A 21,695-nucleotide genomic window follows, 5' to 3' on the forward strand; every position below is an offset into this window, starting at 1 on the left:
AAAAATTATCATAGACGTGTCAGATTCCCATATATTGTATATTTAAGCAAAATATAAACAAAACAATTATCTAGCAATAACATTTCTGTTTCATATCAGACAGAATAGTATATATCAGTACATACACAGCATTTTGTTTCATTGTCTGGTCAAACAGGCATTCATTTCTATTTTTTCCCCCTAAAATCTTTTCATTTCCACTCTCCTTTTATCTGCACAATAGATCCTCAGTGTGTCTTCCCTTCCCTCGTGTAATCTCAATATTATTTAAGGTAGCCATTGCACAATGGCTGTGAAAATGGGAGTCATTTAAGCCCTTCTCCCCAAGCAGTGGTCTTGGCAACTAAACTAGCTCATTTGTTCACTCTGCATTCCCTTGGACAGCCTTATAAATGGAGGCACTATCCAATTATTACAGGGGATAAAACTAGAGCTCCAGTAAACCATAGCAGAATCTATTACCAGCGAGAGTTTGTGTGTGTGTGTGTGTGTGTGTGCGTGCGTGTGTGAAAGAGAAAGGCTGTGCCCATATGCCTCAAAAACTACTTCACACAGGGCAGGTGACACATCACCGAGACCTAAACACATGAATATTCTTCAACCTTGACGGCAACATGTTCACTTATGATGTATTGCAATAAATCATTATGATGCTTAATCTTTAGTTTACCTTAAATGTTGTGGTTTATTTTTTTTTCAATCCCAAAATTATTCTGAAGTGCCTTAGAGAGCTTATATAATAGCATGAAAGTTGATGCACAACTGGCTTAATATGACATTTGACATCTTTCAAGATATATACACTATGCAGTCTACAAGTTATCTCAGTGTGTTTGTTTGCACACATATGAAGGGACTTTTGGGACTGGATAAGGAATCATTGCATATTTGTATGAAGCTTTAAGTTGATATTCAATGATGAAAAAAGGGTTACTTTTGAAACTCTCTGATAATTGGCTTCTTAAAAGCATCTCATTTTTAACAATGTCACTGTGGCTGGTGGATGACAATTAATCTGTTTTCCAGTGTTTTCTTGGCATCTGTGACAATTACTTTATATGCTAATATATGTAAATTACTCAGCATTTGAGGTGCCAGTAAAAACTATGCTTGTATTGTATATTATTTTTAATTCATGCAATACAATTGAAGTCTATTTTCAAAAACACTATTTTAAATCTTAAATAAATAAATAGCTTTTTAAATATATTTTAGGATGGGAAAGTAACAATTAAATGCATTAGTAAAACAAAGCAACTAAGCTCTTAAATATAGTTTAATAATTTTCAAATAATCAATACAGACAACACAATCAGCTAATGCTTTGCAACAGAAAGAATCTTTGAAACAATCAGACTTGCTTGCATAATTTCTTTGTTTACCACTATGACAATGAGAATTAGTCACTCCACTGTATGAACACAGTGCCAAACACATTTATTTCTCACTCGAACAGTCAAACTGCATTTTTACACTCACCATACATCCTATTTAAGTGCGTCCTGGATTTTGTATTTGTCATTGTGTCGGCACATTAATATTTTTTTCTCTTTTCTTTTTTTCCCCCTTCTCTGTTAGTGGGAAAGAGGATAATGACTTCACCGCTAAGTAAATGTTAATGAATGCACTTCGCCATCTGACTAGGTCTTTTCTCTTAACATAAATAGCTATAATTACCAACATATTCTCTCTCGCTCTCTCTTTCTCCCTCACACACACACACACACACACACTATGACCTGCATCAAAAGTGTGTTCTCCATTGTCCTGCGTTAAGTTCAGCTGCTTCTCATCTCTGAAGGTAGATGTCACTGTTGCACACTAAATGGATCTGTAAACTTCAGCCTAAGAGATGATGGATGTTTAATGTTAGGTAAATTAGTATAAAAAACAATAATAATAATTTTTTTTTTTTTTAATTGTGATCTCAGAAATATATTAGAAAGATGGACATGACCACATGTTTACTAATGTAAGCAATATTTTAAATGACATTAAATAAAACTATTTTTAAAGTCATTTTATACATTTAAAATTCATAAAAATAGACAACATATTTTAACTGCATTAATGAATTGTTTTATCTAATCTTTTCCTTGCAAATTAAGGTTCAAAATTCTTGTTTTACATTTGTGTGAAACTGCTAAAATAATTATTCGATTTAGCTTAACAACACATTTTCATAATTACCACGTATTACTCATGAGTACAATGAATGCACAATCTGATCATTATAATAAGCACACTCATATTGGAAGTGCATCGGGCGAATGTGACATTGTGTCAAAATAAAGTTACAGCACTAAAGATGAGTGGCTAAGTTCTGAACATCATCATAAACATATTCAAACACACACACACACACACACACAGTGAATCATATGAATATATATATCTCTTGTGTCAGTGCCGTGGAGAACGGCAGCCAGCTCTGCGATCCGCAGCTCTCCCGGCTGATTCAAAAATGTATCTTTCAGGCGTTTATTATCAATTTGACTTTATCTTCTCTTTACCAGAGGTGTGAAATCTCAACCTCATACGTGTAATTAAGGTGGGCCGCGGTGCTTAAGAGAGGCTTGATTTGAAGCGATTACCAGAGGCGAGAGCTGAAAAGTACACCGCTGTGACCTCAGGGGCAGTCTGGAGAGCTGCTGGCTGAAGCCACGGCTAATTTAATTGATCTCCTCAGCTTTACATTTAAATATCATCACAGTGGCGATGAGCCCCAGATAGGCTTTGTTCTCGCGTGTGGCTGAGGAGAGATTATTCGCGGTGCAGATCTGACCTGATGGGCTTCCCTCCCCACTAAACTCTTCTGTTTGTTCAGCCTAAGAGCACGCGAGACATCGATCCGCCCGTTTGAAAAGATGCAGTTGGGTGATAATAGTTTTGAACTGTTGTTGCTACACATGCCAATATGAATGTCACAGCAATGGTCTCTAAAAACATGGGTTGTCCTACGTCTTGTCACGATACAACTAGTTCAAACAGCATTTTCTCTTACTATTGTACATGGATTTATGTTTGTATCATGAATGATATGAAGTGAGATTATATGGAATATTTTGATATAAGAAAATATATTTATCTATTTTATATATATATATATATATATATATATATATTAGGGATGCATATAAAAATGTATGAATGATGTAAAGTGAGAGATTATATGGAATATTTCTCCTTAAAAATATATATTGATCAATTTAAACTATTTATTTAATTAATGTATCTATTAAATATATAAACACTAAATACTGTTCACACACACACACACACACTTTAATTAAAAAAAAGAAAGAAAAAGAAACAAAAAAAAAGGATGGCTTCCCTCCCCACTAAAATGTTATGTTTGTTCCGCCTAAGAGATGTTGATCCGCCCGTTTGGAAAGATGCAGTTGAGTGGTAATAGTTTTGAACTGTTGTTGCTACAAGTGCAAATACGATTGTCACTTTAAAAGGAGGATTGCGTATGGCGAACTTTCCCAAAAATAAAAGAGCCGAACTGCAAAAAAAGGCTCAAGATGCGTGCTACTGCATTTAAATATAAAAACAGAAATGAAACACTGCCTCTAATTCAAAGTGCATTTCCCTCTGCTCAACTATGACAATAACATCCAATCATTCAAAGGGAGAAGCATTGAAATTCCACATTAGTAGAAAGAGAGTGCAATTTAATAAAAGGACCAAGACATGGAAAAGAAGGAAGGAGAGAGGAAAACAGACACTGCCGCCTGCGCTTAGCCCATGTAGCGCTGGGCGTCCTCTCCGCCGGTCTTGCCTGTGCTGATTTTAATGAGTCATTTCGATGCAAGCTATGAAGATTAGGTGCTGGTGACGGCACTGCGCCATCTGTAAGGTAGCCGAGCGGTCACAGTAATCCATCTCACGCTCTCTGTCAAGAGTAGAGAGACGGCGGGACAAGGTCCCCACAGGTGGAACCGTTAACGCAGGGTCAGAACATGAACCGGAAACCTTTTCCAAAACCTCCAGGACATTTGTTTTTATTTACCACATGGTGACTGTGCTCGAGATCAAAGATAAAAAACGAAGTGTTTCTTCTTTCTTTCAGAATCATTGTGCATCAATTTAGGGTCTGGGTGACCGGTTAAGATAAAATGTTATGAAAAGTTTACAGCTTGAATTCCTTTCAAAACGCTAAACTAAGCCTCAATGTATATACGGAGTGTTTTTCAGTCGCTAAGTGGTGTCAAGGATCTTTGAGCAAGCTGTAAATCAAGGGTGCACCTTGGCTATTTACAGCAAATTATAGAGCATGAATGATTCAGTGATTAGAAACATTCTGGCATTCATTACTTTCTCAAGGTCTGAAGGACTTAAACACTGCTAGCTCTTCACACTGTACAAATGCCCAAAACCTTGAGAGAGATGGAGTGAATCACAGGAGCGAATTTATCTAAAATATGTGCTTGGAGGGATATTAATAACACTTGAGTTTTCAGATCATCCTTATTAGAAAGCGCTCAAGTTTTTGTTAGTAAGACGGCTGCTAAGCTTGCTTTTAGACTGGCTGTTTCTTAATGTGGATGTGTCAAAGAAAAAGTCACTTTTACCCGCCTGTGTACGTGCACTCTAAGTGGAAGGTTATTATTTTATTTATTTATTTATTTTGTACAGCTGTGATTAAAAACATGAGGAAGAAGGTACGACAACAGTGGAAGGAAGCGAAACCCTGACTGTCTGCGTAAATGCATACAAATTGCTGCTGATGAGGTCTTTACTGGGACGGTGTTCATCTCGTAATACCTCTAGTTTTAAAACAACACACTGTCCCCGCTCTTCAGGTGTTCATTTGAATAAACCGAGCTGAATGAGTCTTTCTGTAATTGATCCCTGGGGAACGGATATGTCTTGGCCCACCGAATCCGCATTTCCCCCAATTATGGATGCTATCGTGCTCCAAAAACAGAATCAGAGCACACATCACAGTCTGAACCCCTGTGCTACTGACACGACCTTACAAGCACTAGCTGCTTTCACAGGTTCCCTATGCAGTGCTCACTGCTCCCTGCACACTAAACAGGATACAGTTGTGCTGCCAAATATTTTTTTTTGAAAACTGCAATACTTTTTTCAGGATTCTTTGATGAATAAATTTATATTAAAATAGAAAAACTTTTTCATAATCATAATAATATTTCACAATATTAAATTTTTTCCTGTATTTTTTTTTTTCCTTTTTGATCAAATAAATGCAGCCTTGATGAGCATAAGAAACTGTAAAAACATAAAAAATCGTTCTGATCCCCCCAACTTTTGACCGGTATTGTGTGTGTGTATATATATATATATATATATATACAAAGTTCAAAAGAACAGAATTTATTTGAAATATTACATTTTACAATTATTTTACAATTATTACATTTTAAAAATCTTTACTGTTACTTCTTACCAATTTAATGCATTCTTTCTGAATAAAAGTATTAATTTTAAAGTTTTAATTTTAGTGTACATTATTATATATCATTAGTACTATATATAAATACTAATTATATACAAATATATTTATGGATTGTTACTCGTAAGTTTAGATAATATAAACAAATATAATAAATATAATGTACCACCGAACGCACCACAAAATATGTCTCTCTGTGTCTTTTTCTCCATCTGCCAATGTTTAAATGACAGCTAACGTCTCGGGTTACTTATGTAACCATGGTTCCCTGAGGGGAACGAGACACTGCGTCCTCTAGGGGTCCTGTGTGCTTAGTGAATGTGTGTAAGCTAGCACTGGATGACAGAAAAATGGAAAACAGCATGCGTGGATAGCATTTCTGACTGGAGGTCAGACAGAGGCAGGACTTCCAGGTATAAATATAATCACCTTCCCATTCCACTGCAGCCACTGAACTGCTCTTCACTGAAGTCAGAACAGAGACGATCTTTCAAAAGTCCCTTCAAAAGTTCTTATACAGGAGGAAAAGGGATTTTTTTTCCCTCCAAGACCGGAGCTTTAAAAATAAAACCAGAAGCCCTTGCTGACAGTCTTTGCTTTCTGGACAGAGTCTTGCAAATAGACTCCCAATAAAATAAAAAGGCAAAACATATTCAAACCACTGATAACATAAAAAACAACCTGATGTTGTCAGACATGTGCAAGGAGTGTTTAGAGGGCATTATTGTCTGTAGGACATGGCAGCGGTACTCAGTTCAGGCCCAAAGCTGTAGTGATGGAGTGGCTGTGAGTTAATTACTGATTACCTCTGGGGCCGTTCACCTGTGAGCCCATCATTACCTCACACCCACGCCAAGCAGGTGCCATTCCTGGTTGTCCGCCACGCTTGTCTACTGTGTGTTGTGGCATGATTCCCTGGCCTGGGCCTAAAACCCTTTCACAGGAAACACAGGGGCATATGGCACACCTCAAACCTCAACATCTAGCAATATCCGGCCAGAGGTCAACTTCTCCTTTATCCCCCTTCTCCGTTGGATCTGGAGCTCTGTCTTTGGCCTGGCCTGAGTACAGGGTCAGGGAAACAGCTGGCCTTCGCCTGCCCGCTTGGACATGGCAGTTCTAGAGCATTGATAGTGGTGCCCACCACACCAGCTGATCCTCTCCCAGGGTCCCTGTCACGATGATGTCTTCATCGCTAACCGGAGCAGACGCCCGCTCCTGGCAGCAACTGGAGGGGACAACAAATCCAATTATCTCCCCTCCATGGAGCCCAGGCAGCCCATGCCGGTGTTACAGAGACGAGGATGGGGACAGGCAATGCCCTGCCCACCCCATCCCAACCCTCGAACCCCTCCCCCTGATTTCAGTGGGCAAACACACTGACTACTGCCCCATCACTCCAGTCAGAGGGACAAGAGGAGAAACAGAGGGCTCATGTGGTCTGCACAAGAAAAACACAAAGAAACAGAGAGAGGGAGATCAAGATAGACAGGCAGAAAAGGTATGCTTAGACAAATGCATATACAGTAGATTTACAGAAAGAGAAAATTATAGATACAGTAGACTGAATGATAGAATGATAGAAAGATAGATATAATGATAACCTGTATAAACCAATTAAATATCCATACACAAAATGAGCGTACACTGGAAGCATTAGAGGTGTGTTAAATGCATACTAAAGAAATAAGTATTGACTGTTTATCAGTGTTTATAGGTCATCTTCACCTATGATGTTTAGCCAGAGCAAGAGAGTAAGATGGAGTGAGAAAGAGGGCACTATAATAGTTTTACACTAGTATGAAGAGCTAGGGCTGCACAATTATAATGAAATCATTGTTTTTCTTGATATTGTAATCGTTATCATTAATTTTGATTAACAGAAATCACATTAAAATACTTTTTTTCCTCAGGCTGTGTATCGGTGGGTATTGTTTGGTGACTTTGCCTCGTTACACCAGTAGGTAGTAACAAGCGACCAAACTATCAGTCATCAGCAAATTTGTTCAAAGCACTGATTCATTGAAGATCGAAAAACCACTACTGAGATGTTGATCGGCCTCAGATGAGTCACTGAATAAATTACTCAACTGATTTGTTCAACAACACCTATTTATTCATGAACAAAACATGTTACTTTGTGTGTGTGTGTGTGTGTGTGTGTGTTGATCAGAAGAAACAACATGAGTTTTAATTTTTGAGTGAACTACTTCTATTGAGATGCGAAACATTTGATCGTCCTCAAACAAGTAATTGAATCAGTTACTCAAACGATTTGTTCAACAACACCTTTTCATTCAGAAACAACGTGAAGCTGTTCCGGGTTTAGTGAGTTCATTCAAATGATTCATTCAAAAACACTGACTCATTCAGGAACTAAACACCACTAATATGTCTTGCCTGTTGTGATGCAACAGCTGGTAGTGCTTCGGTGAGTCACTTGAACTGTTCATTCAAATGATTTGTTTCAAACACTGATTCATTAAATGCCTCTGCTGTGTGTTGTTCTGAGACGCTCAAGGGTCTGTTGGTCACTGTTGTTTCATTTGAAACAATTTTCATTTGCAGAGCAACTAACAATATGTAACAATGTGTTTAAAGTAAGGTACTCACTGTAGAAGACACTTCACATTGGCCTTCATAGTAGCATGAAAAACAAAATGGTTAACCTTGTTAACCTTTAATCTTGCTCATTAGAACTGGTTGTCGCAAGTCTAAAGGCCTAACAATATTTGAAATGCTACATTAATGTGCACATCGAGAAAGTCTGTGATTGGTTACAATGCTCAAATATTCAAGCTAAAAAAAAAAGTTGTAAATAGAAAATAGACAGCTGAGTGCTGCACACTTACGCTACTTCCAAAGATGACCTAAAAGATCATCCATATTCATATGCAGACCATGCCACTGCAGTCCTGTTAATTTGAAAGGGAAAGGAAGATTCTTCTGGCTGAAGCCCTCTGATAAAGGCAGTGACTCACGGGTTTCATGATATTCAGATGAGCCTTCACTGTGGGTGACTGGTGACTCAGGGCGCTTGAGCATGGAGTTGGAGGACATGCCCAGAGGGATATTCTGAAATTCTGATGGACCAACTCATCCAATGGGCCATTTCTAGTGGAGTGGAGGGAAAAGATAGCATCCAGTCCCATCAAAATATGAGCCAACGTGTTTCAGGCAAAGGCTTCTGAGACAGCTCAACAAAGAACCACTGAAGCAAAGGCTTCTCACATTTTACTGGACGTTTACTCCACCTGTCCATATAGACATACACTGGCGAGCATATGCATTAGTATAGAAATTTAAAGGGACGGTTCACCCTAAAATATAAACATTCTGTCATTACTTACTCACCCTTGTGTCATTTTCCCCTCTGACAGTGCTCTCAAATCTTACTCTGTTCAAAAATTTTGTAAATGATGACAATTATTATTGTTGAGTGAAATGTCCTTTTAAGTGGCTATGTCAGGGCTCAACAATAAGGATATTTTGACAGTCGGGTTAGTAGTTCTGATTTTAACTTGCTTGGACAACATTTTCACTGGCCCCACCACAAAAGAATTATCTTTTTTTTTCCAGCTGTGTATTTTTATATTTGTTAGAAATACTTTTATTTATATGTACACTAGCATGTATAAATGAAAAAAATATATACTTTTATTTATGCATTAATTTGATCAAAATTGACAGTAAAGACATGTATAATGATCCAAAAGATATTTATTTCAAATAAATGTGGTTTATTTTGACTTTCTATTTATCAAAGAATCCTAAAAACAATTATCTGTTAAAAATTATCTATTAAAATATTAAGAACAACTGTTTTCACCATTATAATAAGAAGAAATATTTCTAGAGCACCAAATCAGGTATATTAGAATGATTTCTGAAGGATCATGTGAAACCGAGGACTGGCGTAATGGCTGCAGAAAATTCAGCATTGCCATCACAGAAATAAATTACATTTTAAAATATATATAAATAGAAAACAGTTATTTTAAATTGTAATAATATTTAACAATATTACTGTATATTTACTGTATTTTTGATCAAATAAATGCATCCTTGTGAGACTTATTATTAGTAGTATTATTATTACTTTATTTTTAAAAATTCTATAAATACACCTTTGCTGGAAAGCAATGTCATACAATTACTCCTTGGTTTGTAGTTTTCAACACATTCTTACTGATTCTACTTTCAAGATAATCCCAATGAATAAAAATGGATGTGCAAGATCAATGAACTTTCAGTGACTTTTCAGTTAACTTATTGGTGAGCCCTGAGTGTATGTTCACAGACCAAATGTCCAAAAGTGTGACTATTCACTTACAGTAATATTACCAATAAAATGAAGCATAAAGTTACAAGCAGCTTAATATGTTGAGATCGCCTCAAGTTTTTTGTGTCCATTTTGTATTGCTGCCACAAATGCTGGTGCCACAACTTCTAGAAAGCCTTTATCATCAGTTTGTTTTTCATATGCTCTTCCCACAATCCTCAACCCCCATCCCCCTTTTCACCCTCAAAAGAGGATGGAAAAAAAACAACAACAACCTCTACTTCCTGTGAAACTGTTGGTCGCACCTCTGACTGCACTGACGGGGGAGAGTAAAGCCATTAAAATGACACGGAGACAGATCGTGTGAGACAGATCGTGTGTGACACTTCAAAGGGTCTGGAAAAAGCTGGAAAACTGAGCAGCGCAACCTCCTCATACACCCTCCGGCGGGAAAGAGAGGAGAAAAAAACACAAAGCCGACAAGCATGCGCCGCATGGTCAACACAAGCACCCAGAGACTCCCGCGCTCTCCTCTCGGCCTCCCCCCAGACCCAAACACAGACTCGTCCCCCGTGACTACACGTCCAATGATTACACTATTCCCGCTCTTGTGCTCAGAGGGGCTAATTAATGCTTTAATATGCAAATGAGTGCCACAATAAATTACACAGCTGGCAAATATGCCTGTTTTGCCCCCAAAACTACATCAGGAAATGAGCAAGACTGCGTGTGGATTGTGAATGCAAAGAGACGGAAGATTTATTTCGAAACTGCAAAGACAATTTCACCTCAAAGTTTTAATGGCGCAAGGGTAAAAGTTTATGAAGAGTCTCTATCTGCAAGATCTGAACAGGTTTATTTAGATTAGTTAATTAGATGCCACATTTAATTTAACACAATGAAAAAAGGCTGTGAGGGAAGCATATATATATATGTTGTGAATATTAGATGTGACCTGCAGTAGGACCTAATTTTTTTTACAAAATAGTGCAACATATTGCACTTCACAACCTCATTTTTGTTCACATGATGTTAAATATAGTATCTGGTAAGTATATAGTGTCTAGTGTCTAAGCAGACTGGCTTCTACAACAAGATATTGGTGACAAGTGCTATTTTTTTCCATGACAGTGAGAGCAGATGCAAAGAAACAGAGAGATGTGAGAGTGTGATTTGGTTTAGCTTTGATAAACATATGACACTTGACTGCTTTGCTATATACGGCTGTCGCTTTCATGCCCTACAACCATGTGAAGTTGATGGGAGAAGATTCTGTGAAAGTATCACTAAAATATGGAACTTGTTACTCACAAATTCCACTTCTCTAATTAAAGTATAAGGCCATATGGAACTTTAAATATATTTTTTTGCAGTCACTGGAGAGATAAAAACAGAAAAAAATATGAAGCTGTGGTGCACAGGTAGCACTTGCAATGCATAGGAACTTTGAGTTTTATATTTATTCAAAATAATAGCATAAAAAGCACATAAATACAAATTAAAATTAAATTAGACATAGGAGCGGAAGTTTGTTTTTTGCTCTTCCCCCAATCCTCAAACCCCATCCCCCTTTTCACCCTCAAAAGAGGATGGAAAAAAAACAACAACAACCTCTACTTCCTGTGAAACTGTTGGTCGCACCTCTGACTGCACTGACGGGGGAGAGTAAGTCCATTAAAATGACACGGAGACAGATCGTGTGTGACACTTCAAAGGGTCTGGAAAAAGCTGGAAAACTGAGCAGCGCAACCTCCTCATACACCCTCCGGCGGGAAAGAGAGGAGAAAAAAAAACCACAAAGCCGACAAGCACGCGCCGCATGGTCAACACAAGCACCCAGAGACTCCCGCACTCTCCTCTCGGCCTCCCCCCAGACCCAAACACAGACTCGTCCCCCGCGACTACACGTCCAATGATTACACTATTCCCGCTCTTGTGCTCAGAGGGGCTAATTAATGCTTTAATATGCAAATGAGTGCCACAATAAATTACACAGCTGGCAAATATGCCTGTTTTGCCCCCAAAACTACATCAGGAAATGAGCAAGACTGCGTGTGAATTGTGAATGCAAAGAGTCAGAAGGTTTATTTCGAAACTGCAAAGATAATTTCACCTCAAAGTTTTGATGGCGCAAGGGTAAAAGTTTATGAAGAGTCTATCAGCAAGATCTGAACAGGTTTAAACAGCGGACAGGGTTTTGGACAGCGAATGCCACATCAATTAGAAGCCACATTTAATTTAACACAAATGAAAAAAGGGTTGTGAGGGAAGCAGACCTAGTCCGTTCAGTACATTGTACAGTTGACAAAATATTAAAAAAATATATGTTGTGAAGATTAGATGTGACCTACAGTAGGACCTAGTTTTCACACAATAGTGCAACATATTGCACTTCACAACCTCATTTTTGTTCACATGATGTTAAATATAGTATCTGGTAAGTATATAGTGTCTAGTGTCTAAGCAGACTGGCTTCTACAACAAGATATTGGTGACAAGTGCTATTTTTTCCATGACAGTGAGAGCAGATGCAAAGAAACAGAGAGATGTAATTTGGTTTAGCTTTGATAAACATATGCCACTTGACTGCTTTGCTATATACGGCTGTTGTTTTCATGCCCTACAACCATGTGAAGTTGATGGGAGAAAATTCTGTGAAAGTATCCCTAAAATATGGAACATGTTACTCACAAACTCCACTTCTCTAATTAAAGAATAAGGCCGCACAGAACTTTAAAGATATTTTTTGCAGTCACAAAAAAATATATATGAAGCTGTGGTGTACAGGTAGCACTTGCAATGCATGAACTTTGAGTTTTATATTTATTCAAAATAATGGCATAAAAAAGCACATAAATACAAATTCAAATTAAATTAGACTTAGGAGCGGAAGAAAACAATAAAGAGATAAGCTCCTAGAGGCACAAATCACATATTTAGATACATTTATGTATATTATATAAACTATTATTTAACATAAAATTAGAAAATAGCTGTTTATAATACACATCAAACGTCTGTTTTTCCCCCTAAAATGGTAATTTTGCCCTGTCCCAATTGTATTCAACAAATGAAATGATAGAACGTTGTAATTTTGACAAACTGTTGAAATGATATTCAATTAACTGCAGTAACTATTTTAATTATTAATTTTTTAATTATCAATCTTAATTGCCAAAAATGCATGTCATACATCTTGTGTATGTACAACCCTATTAGTACATGACTAGAAAGTAAGTAAGAAAGTAACACTACAGTTTATAGGAGCAACATTCAGGCCCTTTCTCCAGCATAGCATTATTGAAAGAATGCATGTTTTTCTTTAATTTATAAGAAGTATAAATTAAGAAATAACTATAAACCATTGAGAAAAACAATGTAGTGTAATAGGTTGAAGCTATTTAAATATTCACAAAAGTATCAGCAAGTTCAAAAACTGAGCTCTCTACAAGAGCGCGTGTGTGTGTGTGTTTAAAGCTCATCATAAGCAGCTCATCCGAGGTCCCATGAGCAGGACCTGCTCTCTGTCTGCTCACTCACTCAACTTCAGCCATCATCGAGTCAGACACCATGACCAACCACAAACACCACCAACTCTTAGTTCCACTTGGAGTCTGTCCCACAAGACCGCCTGCCCCTCTGCAGCCCTACCTGCATCTCTAATGATCCTTAATGAGAGACATCACAGCAACCTGACTGTGCCATGCACAACAACATTGATTTGGCTTCAAGATTTACTCTTTTTTGTTCCATGAGGATGAGGAAATGACGAATTTTCATTTTTGGGTAAACTGTTGCTTTAAGACAAAAATGTTTTTTAAAGGGGTCATATGATGCGATTTCAAGTTTTCCTTTCTCTTTGGAGTGTTACAAGCTCTTTAAGACAAGTTTTTTTTTATAACATTCCTAAGGAGAAATAAAAAGACAAAAATGAGACAACTGTTGGCATACACAAAGTATACATCACAGGTCTTGGAAGAATTTGATGAGAATGTGTAAATTTTGACCTTAACTAAGAGTATAAGCACCTTGCAAAAGAGATGGATAACATGGTCCCAAATTTCTGAACTTCCTAAGACTCCCAGAATGAATATTTCAGATCAGTAAATAATTAATAATTAACAAACAGGCCAATGATCAAATAGATTTGGGCTTCAACAGACAAGCCAAATCAGATGCTATAAACAAAGACCCAAGGACCTACATTCCCTCCCTACCACCTTCCTCTCGTTTAAATATGCGCTTGTAAAATCGTGCCACACACACATCCACATACACTCTTCTTTTGAAGAAAGAAATTTTCGCTTTTCTCAATCCCAGGCAATTTTACGAAACTGAATCAGAACACTTGATCTGACCACCCGCTGATTTCTGATGGAAAGATTAGCTTTTTAATACAATCGTCAGTCGTTCTGCCACGTTGTGCCTGGCCCAGACAAATCCCAGCAGTGTGTCTTTTTGTACTGCCACAGTGAAATGTCTCATTCTCCATCGGTTAAATACCACCCTGCTGTAATCTATCACGGTGGAAATGTTAATAACATCGTCCTCTGTTTCAGCTGAGCTTAAATATGACACATTTATGCACATTTAAGACAGATCGCGTGTTTTCAGGCCGTTTATCGATGAAAATATATTTAAAGGTGCAACTGATTGACGGGGTAAAAACATCAGAATCCAAACAAATGACTGATATAAAAAAATAAAACAATCCATTTACAGCTTTAGAATCTGTTTTAAAGAGAGCATTCTGTCCTTTCATGATTTTAATTAATGCTTTAATATGCAGATATGATAGAGGAGATAAAATCCTGACAAACAGATGGCAAGTGAACTTTCTCTGTTCTGGCATGTTCTTAAGTTGCGGTATCATTTATTAATTTTTTTCAGGGCTTTTGCAACGATGTGTGAAGCAGCAGCTCTAAGAGATCAGTAACAACTCTTATCTTTGCCTAACTTTGATGGGACCTTCTGTCTTTTAGTCAAACTTGATTAATATTGGAACTTGCTATAGCAAAAATTAGTTTACATGAACAACTTTACAATATTAATTGTGATAGCAAAATCCACAATTTATATTACGAGACATGGGCTGACACGGCGAAGCCCCCGAATTTTGTGTGTAAAGAAAGTAAATTAAATTTGTTTATCAATAAACACAGTACAATACAAAAAAATATATACAAAATTATTTGGTAATACTATTCCTTTACACCTCTAAACAATAATACTTTTCACAATGTTTCCATAGTTTTTGACCACTGAGCCAAATGCCTTCGGTTTTCATTTGTCAGATACTAATCTATAGTTCTGTCAGGACCACTATCGTCAAAGATGATTGACAATTAGCATACAGTTTGGATTGGCGGTATGGTTCTGTTCTGGGCAAGAACTCCCTGTGCATCCATGCAGCCTAGCATGGATGAGAGCAGGGAGAGCAGCGATAACCCCCCCCCCCAGGGTAAACAGAACAGAACCAACATAAATGTATTGCAGATATCGTTAAAGTTAAATAATGTTATGTACACATTTTAGAATTAGTCTGATTCAAAGGAGAATCAGAAGGCTGAATCCTGACTGACAGAGGAGGAGCTGGGGATGGAGGAGGGTAATTAGCTATTGAGCAATGCGAAAACTGCTGATAATACTGAGGGACCTTATATATGAATGCTTAGATAGGTGTCGTATTCCCATAGGTTGATGGGGATCAGCTGAGAGTCAGCTGATGCGAGCTTGACTAACGTGACCTGCCAGAACTAACGCTACGCTAGATATTTATAAATATAGATTTAAACATCTATAGTTATTAGTGCAAAACTATAGATTAAACTATACGTTACGCTAGATATTTATACATATAGATTTAAACATCTATAGTTATTAGTGCAAAACTATAGATTCAACTTCCAAGATTTGTCCATGACTTTTTAAGATTTCATTTATTTCCATGATATTCCAGGCCTGAAAACTACAGTTTAAAAAAATCCTGATATTTCCAGGCAGACCTGAGGACCATCTGCAGGCAAAATTACTGTTCTAAACACTTAGATAATCAGGATGAGGAACAGCTGACAACTGACCTTTTCCTCTTTCAAATGTTGGTCCAGATCCAGTCTGATGAGTGAACGGTTGATCTTTAGGGCCAACGACAGAGCCATGAGGCCCCCAGCAAGCACCTGGTTCTGCCGTATGTCCAAGCGCTGGATCTGTGGACTCTCTGCAAGGATCTCAGCCAAAGTCACAGCACCTGGCACGGTGGTAGAAAACACAGGCTAAGTTATAAGGTAAAACAAAAATGCATCCCAGAAAAAAAAGAAATCTAAAAGGAGAGGATGTGTCAAAGAGCTAGAAAAGCAATATTATGAACCCTACCCTCGCATGTTATTCCTGTGGAGGCTAGGCCAAGTTGCAATAAAGAGCGATTGATCATGAGGGACTCCTTTAACGTGTGAATGCCTCTGTTCTCAAGGTTGTTTTTGCCAAGGTTCAATGTTTCGAGCGTTTTTAAGCGGGGCTGAAAAAAAAAAGAAAAACAGGATGTTTAAGAAAACGTGGACTGATGAGGTTTTTAAATCACTTTTTAGAATTCAAAAGTGTCCTTTTTCTGTGCATTTGAATCCAATTATGGATGGTGAATTTGTGTCACTTTGAGATCTTTAAGTGTCACACTGTGGCAATAGATTGGCTCTCAAGAGCATATTAGCTGCGTCATTTATGAAGCACGATTAGCAGCCATATAAAGCAGGAGATAGCGGAGCACATGAGGGAAAAGCCATGTTGCATAACAGAACATACACCATGCCAGCTCGCTACACTCATTATTCTCACTTAGTCTCCTGCTTTAAATGAAAAACCACAGACAGCTAAAAAAACAAGCTCAGAGATCAACTAACAGTTAATTTGCGTCACTGTTACAACACTCAAACATGTAAAACACCCACACACATACATGCACACGCACATATACGGTATACTGTATGCATACAGACACAACCAACAAGCCCAGTCAAAGATTCATAGAAAGAAACAAACTAGAAAGAATGTCACTGAAATGTCATTTCAAATGTAAAACACTTGAGAATTCAACAGACTTTTTGTCATGTTATCTGTTTTGTTATCAGGAATACTTTTACCAGTAAATATACTAATATGAACTTAGCACACCCAAAAAATTCGACCATTATATTGTTCCACCTTCATGTTGCTCCAAATCTGTATCATTTTCTTTCTTCCGTAGAACAGAAACGATGGTGAGAAGAACATACATAGAACATACAAGTTTGAGAAATCTCTGAGTGTTTTTTCCACACACGATGGATGTCTATTTGATTACCAATAATCTTCAAAAGATCTTCTTTTGTGTTCTGCAGAAGTAACTCAGGTTTGGAATGACATGAGGATGAGTAAATGATAACAATATCTCTTTAAATAATATAAAATGTATTTTTATTAAAATCAAAGGAACAAAGGCATTAATAATAATTATTGTTATTATTTCTGCTACTATTATTATTATTAAATAATAATACATGTTTGTTTGTAAGTGATGCTGAAATAAGAAAAAAAAACAGGATTAAGAAAATGCAAACTATTTAAATAAATAATCAATCAATATTTTAATTAATAACTAAATGTATTAATTAAAATTCGGATTAATTTTACTACAAACATTGTGAGTATTGTTAACATTACATACATTTAAAGTTAACTGAAGTAGTGTTATTCTAACAGCCTATGGTTGACAACTTCAGTCTTCCGATTTCCAACTGGTCAGACAAGGATTCGCTGAAAAATGTGGATAACATTGTGATTTAATTATGTTATGCTGACATCAGAGAGTTGTGTGTCTGCCCAAATAACCCATTTATTCCCTCTCTCTTCTTCTGCCTTTAAAGAAACCCCAGGAAAAAAAAGAAAGGTTAATAACAACCCTTCCTGTGTCATATTCGACACGACCAGCCATTGGACTAATTATATTCATTATGGCCGCATGGATGTCTACTTATCCTTCTTAATGACAGACCACATGAAAAAGCCCTCTAAACACATATCTATTATTTAATCAAACTGTTCCCATTTGGTACAGGCAAAATGGAATGAGCAGGCTTTATTTTTGGCCTGAATGAATTCTCTGTGAACACGCCAAAGGCCGAGAGAAGAGAAAGCAGGCCTTTAATTTGTAGCTTTTGATTTGAATCGCCATTCAGATGACAGAAAGGTACAGTTTATTCTGACAATCAGAGCTGCTGAAGAGGAATAGATATTATTAAGGATTAGAGATGAGCTTTCCAGTGAGGATGAGACAAGCCATTTCCTTTTGTTCTCTTCTCTTTTCTCTCTGTGTGTCAAAATCTGCCGTAGACCACAAAAAAAAAAAAAAGAGATATATCCAGTAACTGTCGTGTTGACAGTTTGGGTACTTCCTCTCCAAAGACAAGCAGGGGCCACATGCAGTGTCGCTGTTCGTCTTTAATCAAAGCCACACTCAGATAAAATAGGAATGAATAAATAACTGAAAAAGTAACATACTGAGTGAAAATCATTGTATTTACTACAATGTGCAACCCGCAGTTTATTCTACAGGAACAGACCCACTCAAAAATTAAACTTCCCTGGAAAACAAAAGGTGAATTTTCAGGTGAACATCCCACTCTTTTCCATGTAATGTAAGTGAATCAGGACTGGGGCTGTCAAGTTTTCTGAAGCCATGCAATAGCTTATTGTAAAAAACAGTGAAATTGAATTGCTATTTAGTGAAAATTCTGGCATACATTCATGAATGAATCGTTCTTTCAAATTTTAATTTTTATGGTGCTGATATGGTGATTTTGCTTCTTTTTTACATAGGTAAGAACAAATTTTGAATTCCTTCCAAATTTCTCCTTTTCTGTTTCACTGAAGAAAAAAAATTCATACAGGTTTGGAACAACATCTGAGTGTCTATATGATGACAGAACTTTCATTTTTGGGGAACCATTTTCTTTAAATAAAACACAGTGTGAAAAGCAGTAGTGAAAATTTTTCAGCAAATTACTGATGCACAATCTTCCAGATGTGTTAATTTTTAACTTCCTCTGCTTTTTTAATCACACTTCGTAAGTCTAGAAGTGCTGTTGTAATGATTAAAATCGCACATATCTCTATTATCTTGCCCGAGAGAAAATCTCACCAGAACATTCTGTAAATGGCTCATGCCAAGATGAGTGATGTGATTGTTACTCAGTATCAGCGTTCTCAAACCAGTCTTCTGAGAGCTCAAAGCATCACAAATATCTTCCAAACCTGTGGAACAGAGAGAGATGACTACACAAGAGCTGAAACAAATTGTGCATTTAACCACAAAAACCTTTTCACCCATGCTATTGGAAGCACACAATGTGTCCTCAAACAAAATGGGCATACCTGAGTCAGACATGGTATTATTGCTTAGGTCCAAGGTTTTAAGAGTGCTGTTGTATTTGAGGAGGTCGCCAAGTTGCATGGAGTCCTGGTAGCCGTTAAGGTTGTTTTCAGAGAGGTAAAGCTCCTGCAAAGCGACGTTCCTTTTCAGAGCACCAACTAGGGCAAAAATTGAGAAAAATATTCAGTAAGCACGGTGCATTGTCCTTGTCCGAGATATGTGTGCTGAAGAACTCTGCCACAGTGCAACAACAAAAGATGTCATGCAAGACAATCTGCAGAAAAAAGAATGGATTTCTGTGGATGCCCACAGCGGTTCTTCCAAATGACCACAAAGGTTCATTGAAAACTTTAAGGTTGTGTAGGACTAACTCCATTATCATTTTTATTTACATCGCTGTGATTATCACGGTCATCATTTTAATCATCATCATCATTACATGTCCCATTTAGGGCCAGAGAAGCTTTCATGGGCTTTTTGTCTGTGGCCTCACCGAACTGTCTGTCCAAATCAATGCGGCAGATTTGATCAGACCCTTTCGGTTGCATGCGGAATGCCAACATCGTCATCATACACAGTGGGAACCAAATAGGGGGATCGTTGAATTGATCGGAGGGACTCCACTGTGCGAGTCAGCGAGTCCCGCAATCAGGGCCCCACCGATCGATAGCAATGATCAGAAGCTGGGCGTCCCGCTGGGAAGAATGAGGGGGGCGGCCGAGTGGCCCCAAAATATCAAATGGATCCACATTCTGCTTAAAGAGACAGAGCCATAAAAACATAGGATGTGCCACTACACTCCTCTGTCTCATTTAAGGTCATTTTACTTGGGTGCTGTTAATGGCCTACGTCTACAACATCTGCTTCTCTCTCTTTCTTTTTACCCAGTCATTTTCAGGGCTACTATTTCCATTCAGACATTTGCATAATGTCTCAGAAGTGACAACAAAAAATATTTCTATGCACAAATACCCTGATTACCAAAAAAAGCAGCATGATACGCTTAGAGCATAGAATACTGTATCCCACAATGCAATGCACTTTACCAGTGTGATGAATGAATTGAAAGTTAAATAAACCACAATTTTTCAATTTCAATTTTTTCTAATTCAATTTAAGACATGTTTACACTAAATTGGATTAAAATGCAGAACAAATAGATTATGAATTTATCTCTGCTGTTTCACTTACTTAAAATAAAATAAAATGTATTAAATTAAAAACAATAAAATTTAATAAAACAATTAATGGAATATACAAGAAGTATACATGTTTTAATGCGTTTTAATATTGTATTATCTTTAACTACAGATTGTCATATGAATAACTACTGCCATTATTTTGTGGGATCACTAAGCCAGATACAGGATTCCATAGGTTTTATATGTTTTTGTAATGTGGGGTTTGGGTTTTGTTTCATGTTCATGTCCATGTCTTTTATTTTGTAATTGTTTCCTGATGTTAGTGTCATGCTTCCCTTGCCTCATGTCTCTCTGCCTTGTGTATGTGTCATGTTCTGATTGGTTGTTTTAGTCATGTGTCTTGTTTCCCATTGGTTTGTTCTTGTCATGTGACCCTCTTGTTTCCTATAAGTAGCCATCATGTTGCCATTGTCTGTCGTCGTGTATTGAAGTTGTAACCCGCTGTCGGTAAGTCTAGTCTGTTTGTGCCTCGTCAAGTCTGTGTCTCTAGTCTTCGCCTGTTTGGATTATGTTTGGATGTTTGGATCACTGTAAATAAACTGCACTTGGGTTCTCACTACTCTCGCCTTCAGTGGACTGAATTCGTTACAGTTTTAATATTACATGTTTTAATGACAGTGTTTTGCACTGGTTTGAAGGGCCTGCACATCTCTGTAAAAGCTGTGGCTGTAGTCCTGTGTCCTTTTAAGGAGGCTAGCTCTACAATGCCGTGGGAAAGACTCCATCTCACAGTGAGCTGGCCGAAGTGTTCTGAATGGATCGGTGCAGCAATGTGTAAAGTGACAGGAAGAAGATTACGACATCTAATCCAAGCCCAGTCTAGCTGTTAGGGTCACTTGGCCAAAATCTGCCACTCCTCCCCTTGTCCTGCTTCATCTGTTCCTGCTGGCCAGGGTCGCTCATGGAGAATGCTCATTTCAAACACATGCTGTACTTTAGTACTGATATATTGCAGTATTCACACAAGAGCAAGCGAAGCAACTCGTAGACTGATATTAGCACTTTCTGCATTGTTAAAAAAAATCTTTCTGAACATTAGGTGTGATTTTTGAAGATAGCGCATCCTTCGGGACGGTGTGTTGTGCTGTCATGTTATCATTAAAGGGGTCATATGATGCGATTTAAATTTTTCCTTTCTCTTTGGAGTGTTACAAGCTCTGGACCATGCTGGTCGCTGAGGAAATACATCAACTTCACGCTGTGGCTCGCCGGATCGGCTTTCACCGTGGACGAAACGGAGTCCTGCCCAGGGTCGCCACATGTGGTTGCCGCAAGCCCGCCCGCCGCCGCTCACTCAAGCCGGCCTTCGCTCACTCTAGCCTGCCGTGTGTGACGCTGTGTTTCGTTGTGAAAGCGAAACTACTTTGGTTGGCCTTCCAAAAGAGG

The 21,695-nt window shown here is 37.7% G+C and overlaps 1 protein-coding gene across 1 annotated transcript in view; it reads right to left on the minus strand.

Moving 5' to 3' along the window:
- Positions 1-21,695, minus strand: part of LOC107751778 (protein phosphatase 1 regulatory subunit 37) — a 50,506-nt gene that overhangs the window by 6,014 nt on the left and 22,797 nt on the right. Inside the window, exons 9-12 of the mRNA XM_016567551.1 lie at positions 19,110-19,265; positions 18,877-18,989; positions 16,080-16,221; positions 15,788-15,954 (exon numbers count right to left, since the gene is read on the minus strand). Coding sequence (XP_016423037.1) covers positions 15,788-15,954; positions 16,080-16,221; positions 18,877-18,989; positions 19,110-19,265 — 578 coding nt within the window. The remainder of the gene's footprint in view (positions 1-15,787; positions 15,955-16,079; positions 16,222-18,876; positions 18,990-19,109; positions 19,266-21,695) is intronic.

Source organism: Sinocyclocheilus rhinocerous, unplaced genomic scaffold (assembly GCF_001515625.1).
Source record: "Sinocyclocheilus rhinocerous isolate Xijiao unplaced genomic scaffold, SAMN03320098_v1.1 scaffold993, whole genome shotgun sequence".
Taxonomy (NCBI): Eukaryota; Metazoa; Chordata; class Actinopteri; order Cypriniformes; family Cyprinidae; genus Sinocyclocheilus; species Sinocyclocheilus rhinocerous.